We start from the raw sequence: 9,515 nt of genomic DNA on the forward strand, positions 1-9,515 counted from the left end.
ACTTTCAAATCAATCTTGTTATATATATATATATATATATATATATATATATACACACACACATATATAAATATATATATGCACCTATCATCTATCAGTCTATCTATCTATCTATCTATCTGTCTGTCTGTCTGTCTGTCTGTCTGTCTGTCTGTCTGTCTGTCTGTCTGTCTGTCTGTATATATGATAAGCACACGCATAACTGTGTGGTTGAGAAGCTTGCTTCCCAACCATGTTGTCTCATGTTCTGCCCCCACTGCATGGCAGTTTGTGCAAGTGTCTTCTACTATATCCCTAGGCTGACCAAAGCTTTGTGAGTGGATTTAGTTGATGGAAACAGAAAGAAGCCTGTTGTATATACTGAGTTGCCAGATAAATTTGTTTTTTTCATTAATTTTAATAGTCATTGTTCATCAACAATTTTAATAAATCAGTCTATAAAATATTGTTATATTTCAGGATGGTAATTTTTTTTGCTAAATAAACACATCCATTATATATTCATTCTTCACTTCTGATTTATTATTGTTCTTATTTTTTGTCCATTAGTCCTTTGTCTATAAAGTATCCTCCTTTAATTTTCACAACTTCTTAATACCTTGACTAGAAATCACTGGGTCTTGACATGGTTGAGTGTGATTAGAGGGAGATTTGAGTGTTATTACTATCTGCTTGAGCAACTTTATAGTGACTTCCTCTTTGGCTTGTTATTGTTAGTGTTGCAATTGACAGAGTAGGAATATGATCAAACTTCTCATAGCCATAGTTATTCATACCTTTTCTTTTTCGCGAAATAGTTTATTCTTTCTTTGTTAAAGACGAGAAGTGTATTTTGAGGGAACTCATTGATTGCACAAACATTAAATAGAATTGAATGGTTAGATGTCCTTAAAAATTAAACTCTTGTTTTCATTATCATTTTTTTTTTCTTTTCAAAAGCTTTTATATGTATGTGTCAATAGTTATATATTGATTTGTGCTTATTATAGAATTAGAAAGCTCTTGTAAAGTTATATTTTATATCTACATTTGGATCTGCATTGTTAGCTCCTCATTTAGGTTAATGTATAATTATACTTCTCTTTTGAGTAATTTTCAGAAACCATTCATGACTTTATAATAAAATGATTCATAATTCTTTTATATTTTCAAACTGTCATTTACAGACTTTATATTTTGAAACATTTTATATATGTAGTAGAAAGTAATAAAATTTTATGTTAATAAATATTTGAAGTCTAATAGAAAGCATTTTGGCTGATCTTTCGTAATGTTTAAGTTAATTAATTTTTAATATTTGTAAATTAAGTTAAAATATTGTGTCACATATTCTTAACTAAATTTAAAACAAACATGCTGATTAAGAATAAAAGTCTTTCAGAAGGTATGCTATGGAGTTTCAATAAATTTTACCAACTTGAAAAAACTATTTGAAATTCCTATTTATGATGTAATTATATATATATCCTATAGCTGTAATAGTAAACATCATTAATGTATAGTTTAAATCAGTATGTAAAGGATGTTTAGAAAATATTGCTGTTTTAATTAGTAAATTTTCATTAGACATTATGAAGTTTTTGAGTATTTGTTATATAGTTCTGGGAAATAACCTTTGGGTCTGGGCCACTGACCACGAGGTTCTTGTCAGCATTGGCGGCTTGTCTCACTGCAGTGTCAGGTGATACCTGTGAGGGTGCTTGGCTTTCCCAATGCCTTAGCCTTGTCATCACCTGTGGTAATGCTGAGAGCATGCTGGCTTGCTTCATTAGATTCCGTTAAACCTTGTGGTGTACGGCCAGTTGCTGTAATAAAAAAATTACCCACAAATGGTTTCAATACAGTTTTAACAGAAAGATTTGGAAGAATTAGAAGTAAGTTCTCCAGTAATTTTCTTTCATGTTTTATGTTAATTTAAGAATTTTTCAGCAAAATTTTATAAAATGACAATGTTCTAAAAGAAGTATATTTTTGAAGTATTATTATATCATAAAGTTTGATTACAGAAATATCTAAAAATATTTGATGATATTTTAGCTTGGCAGTAAAGGGAAGACTAATCATAATTGGATACATCACACAGTATCACTCTGACAAACCATTAGAAGTAAAGCCTGATCTTCCACGGAAGGTATGTTTTATCATAGTACTGTTGTATTTCCTTCAGTTTTGTTTTCGTTTATTTTTCCTATGTTTTAATAGTTTATTTGTTCTGTTTATTAGTTGTCTGTTAGTAGGTTTGATTGAATTATGATGGAAATCAACCAACTTGAAACATTTATGATTATTGCCAATCATCTAAAGTGCTAAAAATATTGAGTTATAAGTTTTTAAATATTTCAAATTTGATTGATGTGTTAGTAAACTTTTATGTATTATTTTATATTTGATGTTTTATTTTGTTGATAAGTCAGCATTACTAATCAAATGCAATAAATACATAATAACATATACGTACATATAATGGGTAATTCCAATTTTTGTAAGATGACATATTGTTATTTGATGGAGATTTGACTACTATTTCTAGCATGCTGAGCTAGCTACCATATAAATGCTTTCTTGTTGGCTTTGGCTTCTTCGTTGACTTGACATTTCTATACATGATAGGAACAAATCTTATCATTAGACATATGAAGTTCTTAATACTTAATTTTGAAACAAAACAAACTGACTTTTTATTTTGTAGTTGTTAACAAAATCTGCAAGTTTAAAAGGCTTTTTCCTACCTCACTACTTTTCACTTCTTCCTGAATACATAAATAAGTTGATCACTCTTTTGATGAAGAAGGAAATAAAAAGCTTTGTGTTTCCTTCTTCTTTCACTGGACTTGAGATGATTCCAGATGCTGTTGAGGTAACTATTCCTTGCTATTTGTCAAATTAATTAAGTCTTATTTTCTAAATTTACTGTCTTAATTTTTTTAATTTGTTAATTATGGAAGAAACTTTCATTTTGAGAATTTCTGTACTATGTTGCTTAATCTCAGAAATATATCTCCTTGTAATATATTAAACATTTAAAATCCTTTCATCAATGTTTTCTTCCTGAGTGAAGGAATATTCTGAAGGTCTACTGATGAAATAACAAACATAATCAATTATATTCTGAGCAATATCATGTGCATTTTTTTCCCAGTATTAGTTCCTTTCATCTTTTATCAATACCTAACTTACTAAATCTCAATTATAGTTGAGAATAATGTCTGACAATAATGTCTGAGCATAATGTCTGACAAAATCAATGATTATGAATAATAACCTTTTATCTTTGTAATGTAACATTAACTTCATAATGCCTGATGTTATTTCTTACATTAAGTATGAAGCCTCTGATTTATGTAGGAGGAGATAAGGGAAGGACTTCCATCTGAGATTTTCATACTGGATAGCAGTGACAAAGAATTGAAATACAAAACTGTCTGATGTGTGGTGGTAATTTTGGAATGTTGATGAAAGATCTTGATTTGATGTTAAAACTGAATGTGAGCTAAGATATATTTAGAAAAGAAGCCATACACTCTCATCATTCACTATACACATTCAATAGCTAATATATCCTATCCTTTTATAAATGCCCACCTAAAGGTCAATAAATTAAACTCTGCTTTTTTTATTTTAAAATACCTTTGCCACCCATATTTTTTTCTTTACTATTATGAAACAAAATAACTCCTATTTAAGTTACAAACATGTATTTACCAAAATCGATAAACTTATGGCTATTGTATATTATTTATATAATTTATATAATTTTGCTATTCAAGCTGCATTGAACTAGAGAGATAGTATTGTTTTTTTTTGTGATTTGCAAACGTTTATCAACAAAATTTCAATATTGTATGTGCATTCCTGTTCCTGAATTCTTTTCTATTTTATCAATCAATCTTAAGAAAAATATTTTAATTATTTTGTTGCATATTGGCAAAACTAATGATTTTTGTATAATTTATTCTAATGTGTCTTTTCAATTTTAGTCACTGTACAAACAGGCTGGCCATGGTAAAATAGTAGTGGAGCTCAATGCAGAAAAGTAATTTCAAATCAAGTCTTTATATTTTCTGTGTGTGCTAGTGAGCACATATACATAGAATAAAACAAAAAATTATACTTTAGTCATTTCTATGTATATAGTTACTGGTTGTAAAAATCAAATATACTTTTGAATAAAAAGTTTACAACCAAATATGATTTCATTCTTGAGTTGGTACTTTAACATAGTTAAATAAACACAGAGTTAAGAGTAACATAGTTCATGCCATAGTTACACTATATTTTCTTGACACCCATTAAAACTTGTTTAGCATTGCTTGTGTTTCAATGTATTTTCTATGAATCTTTGTATCCAGACTGATTTCTGTTACCAGAAAATTATAACTAAACAAGACATTCATTTTATATCCTTGTATTGGATATATAATATAATGAAGCAGTGGGGAAAGAAAGTATATACATGATGCACTACTATTAATATTACATGAGACTCAACGCTCTATATCAAAGGTTCACAGTGAACTGCTTTCCAACACGAACTCCAATCACTGACAGTGATTGGTTGGAATCTTCTACAACAATTCACTTTGTTCTTTCACATCCAAGAGGAAAGTTTCGTAAATTTGCTCATCATGCCAGATAATATTGCTGCTGCTGCTGTCATTGTCATTGTTATTCTAATGCCTACTTTTCATGTGTGCATGGGTAAATGAAAGTATGTTGGTACAAATTTTTAGATGGCCCGACACTCTTCCTATAGCCAATCCCACTTGTTTCTGAGCATGGAAATATTCTCTCCAGTCTGTTGAACAACAAACAAATGAAAAAATAATCTATAAGTGGAACATACAAGTGTATTAACTAAAGGATCAGAATTTCAACCAAGTGGAGTCTCATTCAGCTTCGGTGCAGTCACAACTAGCTACCAGTCAAACTGTTTGTATAATGGTTAATAGTAAGAAAAAATTATAGTTTCATAGCTTGTTGTACAGATAATATTTCTTCGATTCAAGGGTGGCAAGCTGGCAGAATTGCTAGCACACCAGGCAAAATGCTTAGTGGTATTTCAACTGTCGTTATGTTCTGTGTTCAAATTCTGCTGAGGTCAACTTTGCCTTTCATCCTTTTGGTGTTGATAAAGTTAGTACCAGTCGAGCACTGGGGTCAATGTAATTGACTTACCCACTTCCTCGAAATTACTGGCCTTGTGCTAAAATTTGAAATCAGTATTTTAGATTCAAGGGCAGCGAGCTGGCTGAATCATTAGCACACTAGGCAAAATGTTTAGTGGCATTTCAGCCGTCTTGATGTTCTGAGTTCAACCAAGGTCAACTTTGCCTTTCATCCTTTCAGGGTTGATAAAATAAGTACCAGTTGAGCACTGGGGATGATCTATTTGACTTGGCTCCTTCCTTGAAATTTCTGGTTTTGAGTCAAAATTTTAAATCAATTTTTGTTAGATTCATATGCTCTCTCCTTAGGAGTTAAAACCCTCAGCATTTTTTTGGCAAAGGATAGTAATGTTGTTTTTAGAGATAATTATTCATTTGCTTGATCATGTGATTCATAATAGGAAGTGGTTGGTAAAATGCCACGAGTTTTTAAGGTCAGTTCTATGGATGGATAGTGGTGTAAATATACAATGAGGTACAGAACTTGTGGTAGGCATATTTGAATATTCTGGATTGGGTATGGATGGGAAGAAGGAATCTCCTGACTTAAAACTTTATCAAGGCTGGAGGGGAGAAGGATTGGGGAAAATTGGAAATTCCTTATGAGAATCAAGCAAGTAGAAATTTGTGGCTAGTGTATTGTAATGGAAATGACCAACAGGATGGAAAAAGAAATTCCTTTGGTATGTGTGTGTGGGGTGTATATGTGTGTGTGTGTGTGTGCGTGTGTGTTTGTGTGTGTGTGTGAGAGAGATGGAAGTATAGTGGTTCAGCTGATAGTATGGCCTTGGCTAAAAGTTACATCGATGACCAATTTAATGTGTAAAAAAATGGCACATCTCCTAGGATATAACAAAGAAGTTTTTGTTATTCAGCCAGTACAAGGGAGTGCTGAAAAGTTCCTGGCTTTAAGGATATCATGTAAAGCCTGGTTGGAGGCCCAACCTTCTGAGTTCTTTTACAGGGTTTAGAAAAACTGAAGGACTACTGCAATAAGTGTGTGAATTTGAGAGGGGAATATGTGGAATAAAATTATAATTAACTGATCCTCTTGTAGTTTCTTTTACCCAAGGATAGGAACTTTTCAGCACCTCCTTGTAGATTTGAACTTAGAAAGAGTATGGTAGCTTTGATGTTTCATGAAAAATGAGTGTTTAAGATAGGAGTGAAAACCAACTGAGCAGGTGGAGGCTGTCAATATTAGTAGTAATTATAAGGTGGTGAGCTGGCAGAATCAGTAGCATGCTGGGAAAAATGCTTAGTGGCATTTCTTCCATCTTTATGTTCTGAGTTCAAATGCCACCAAGGTCGACTTTGCCTTCCATCCTTTCAGAGTTGATAGAAATATGTACCAGTTGAATAGTGGGGGTCAATGTAATCAACCCTGGTCCCAAAATTTCTGGCTTTGTGCCAAAATTTGAAATTAATATTAGGAATGATGTACGAATATTGAGATAAGGAATGCTAGTATTAATGTGGTGGAAGTGAATTCCAGGGCAAATAGAAATTATTGATGAAACATAAAATGTATGAGGTTTTGGATAAGTCAAATGGCATTGATGCAATCACTAATGGAACTACCAAATTACTCTAGTCAGCTTCATGAATTAAGTTAGGAGCTGAGTGGTAAGAAGTTTACTTCCCAACAACTTGGTTCCAGGTTCAGCCTTGTGAGTGGATTTGGTAGATGGAAACTGAAAGAGGCTTGTTATACACATATATATATACATGTGTGTGTTTGTGTCTGTCCCCTACCACTGCTTGACAACCGCAGTTAGTATGCATATCCCTGTAACTTAGTGGTTTGGCAAAAGACACCAATAGAATAAGTAACATGCTTAAAAAATAAAAAAAAGTACTGGTATTGATTCATTTGACTAAAACTTTTCAAAGCAGTACCCCAGCATGGCTGCAGTCTAATGGTTGAAAAATGTAAAAACAAAACAAAAAGATTAAAAATAATTGAAGCTCATTTTGGTCTGAAGAGCTACTCCATTAAACTTATGTTCACTGTTTTGTATATATTGAAGTATGAATTTCATATAAGGAGATGTCAGTCGGGTGCAAAGTATTGACAAACATTAAGAAACGTGAAATGCATCTGTCGTTCTGGCGAGTCACTGCAGCAACACTGTTCATTTTGTTCCAATGTATATATTGTATTTATAATACAGCATGCTTATGAAGAGATTTTATCTCTGACAATTCCATAGCTTCATGCCTTCTAACAGTGTGTATACATTTAATATACACATGGTGATTTTAATTTAAAAATTAATTTAAAGATTAATGTATTAAAGATTTAAAGATTAATGTATTAATTAGTCATCAAGTTTTTATGTGTTTTCTTTCAAAAATAATTTTTATGCCAAAGTGTGTATGTGTGAAATTAAATATTGTGACACATAGCATATATATTTGCACATGCTTATGTATGAATATATATATATGTGTGTGTGTGTGTTTTTTGTGTGTGTATATATATGTATATATTTACATATACGCACACAGTTCCAAGTTTAGTCCCACTGTGTGACATCTAGGGCAAGTGTCTTCTACTATAGCATCGAGTGGATAAAAGCATTGTAAGTGGATTTGGTAGACGGAAACTGAAATAACCCCATTGCATATATGTGCGTGTGTCCAACCACCTCTTGATGACTAGTGTTGGTATGTTTATGTCCTCCTAATTTAGTGGTTCGGCAAAAGAGACTGATAGTAGTCTACCAGATTTACAAAAGATAATGGATCTTTTCTGTTTGGCTGTCAAGTAGCGTCAATTAGTTCAACTAAAATTCTTCAAGGTGATGCCCCAGATGACTAAATTAAGTAAGAGATAAAGATATGATGATTGATTGTATGAAGATTCAGTGATACTGTTTTTGACTGTGTGTGTCTTCATGCATGTGTGCTTGAACTTCTATAGTTCGAAATCAACACATGGTCTTTTATTTTCGACATGCTTTTACTCTCATGTGCAAAAACTGAAATTAAATGAAAATAATATCTTGCAAAATTTATACGAATCTACAGTTTCATTTTGATAATTGCAAATCTCTCCCTAAAATTCACTGTAATTATAATCTTTTGACTTTCATTCATGTACATATAAGGTCTCCGTCTACCAGCTTGGTCTTTCTTCATCTGTTATTCTGGTCTCTCTCTGTCTCTGCAGACAAAATCACTTTGTGAATTATTATGTATCTATCATATATTTTGTGAATGTAATGCATCTATTTCGTAAGGCATTGGACAGTCTGAAGCATCAGTGGAAGCCTGTATATCGCCTGTATATCGCCTGTATATCGCCTGTATATCGCCCCTAACTCAAAAGACGAATATTACAAGCAGCTTGGAATTGACAAGAATATTACATACAATGGTGTTGTGGGGAAAGCTTAAGTGACAAAGCTTCCACAGACTCGATGTTAGAGCTGTCTGCACTCAATAAAACCATATCTCACAATGCATTTGACATGTCAGTGCTTGTACCAACATTTGGGAGGGTATAAGCTGTTTTGGTGCCACTTATTTAACATCACTTATGCAAAATAGTAAATTGGAGACCCACAGTCATGTAAGAATCCATAGAAAGATTTTTTACCAAACGTATTTATGTATTGCAAATAACAGCAAGGTTTCTTTCTCTAACGCTTTACATAATTTAGCATGTTTCCAGCTGCTGAAACATGTTCTCTCCAAGGGTACTATGGCAAACCTAAGCAACTGAATGTGTGAAAAACAAGAACCACTGTCCTGATAGCCTTTGAATGATGTACTGTGTTACTTAGACATTAACTACAGAACAGTAAAGAAAGAAACAAGTACATCTTGTGTGTACTCAACAGGAAAAGTAATAACATCTTAAGTGGAGGATCTGCTATGAAACTAATGAAACATAAGTTTCAAGGCCTTTAGTTGTTGATGGCTCTTGAAGCAAACTGTATTGAATTAATATTTCTGTACTCACAAATTTAGTAGAGTTAATAAAAATTTTAATCAAATTTTGGTTTTATTCATATACTTTTTCTTTCATAAAAGACAAGAACAGTCCAAAAATATACAGATAAATAAACAAGCAAATAAAAGCGTATTTGGACCAAAGAAAACAAAACTAATGAAAGTCAATAAAAACAAGAACAGCATCATCATCATCATCATCATCATCATCATCATCATCATCAGCAGCAGCAGCAGCAGCAACAGCAGCAGCAATAACAATAAAGACAAAATCCAGTTGAGTGCTAGAAAACACTGCAATTAAATTAATCTCTCCCTGTCTGTTGGTCTGTCTGTCTGTCTGTCTGTCTCTGCCTGTGTGTGTGTGTGTGTGTGTGTGTGTGTGTTTCT

General features: G+C 32.3%; 1 protein-coding gene across 2 annotated transcripts in view; it reads left to right on the forward strand.

Annotated features, from left to right (window-relative positions):
* LOC106873390 (prostaglandin reductase-3) overlaps nucleotides 1-4,191 on the forward strand; it is a 101,038-nt gene extending 96,847 nt beyond the window's left edge. For both annotated transcript variants that reach the window (XM_052968857.1, XM_052968858.1), the window contains exons 11-13: nucleotides 2,038-2,131; nucleotides 2,690-2,857; nucleotides 3,978-4,191. In XM_052968857.1, coding sequence (XP_052824817.1) covers nucleotides 2,038-2,131; nucleotides 2,690-2,857; nucleotides 3,978-4,037 — 322 coding nt within the window. In that variant the 3' untranslated portion in view covers nucleotides 4,038-4,191. The remainder of the gene's footprint in view (nucleotides 1-2,037; nucleotides 2,132-2,689; nucleotides 2,858-3,977) is intronic.
* The last annotated feature ends 5,324 nt before the right edge of the window (nucleotides 4,192-9,515 follow it).

The sequence above is a fragment of the Octopus bimaculoides genome, chromosome 6 (genome assembly GCF_001194135.2).
Source record: "Octopus bimaculoides isolate UCB-OBI-ISO-001 chromosome 6, ASM119413v2, whole genome shotgun sequence".
NCBI classification, from domain to species: domain Eukaryota; kingdom Metazoa; phylum Mollusca; class Cephalopoda; order Octopoda; family Octopodidae; genus Octopus; species Octopus bimaculoides.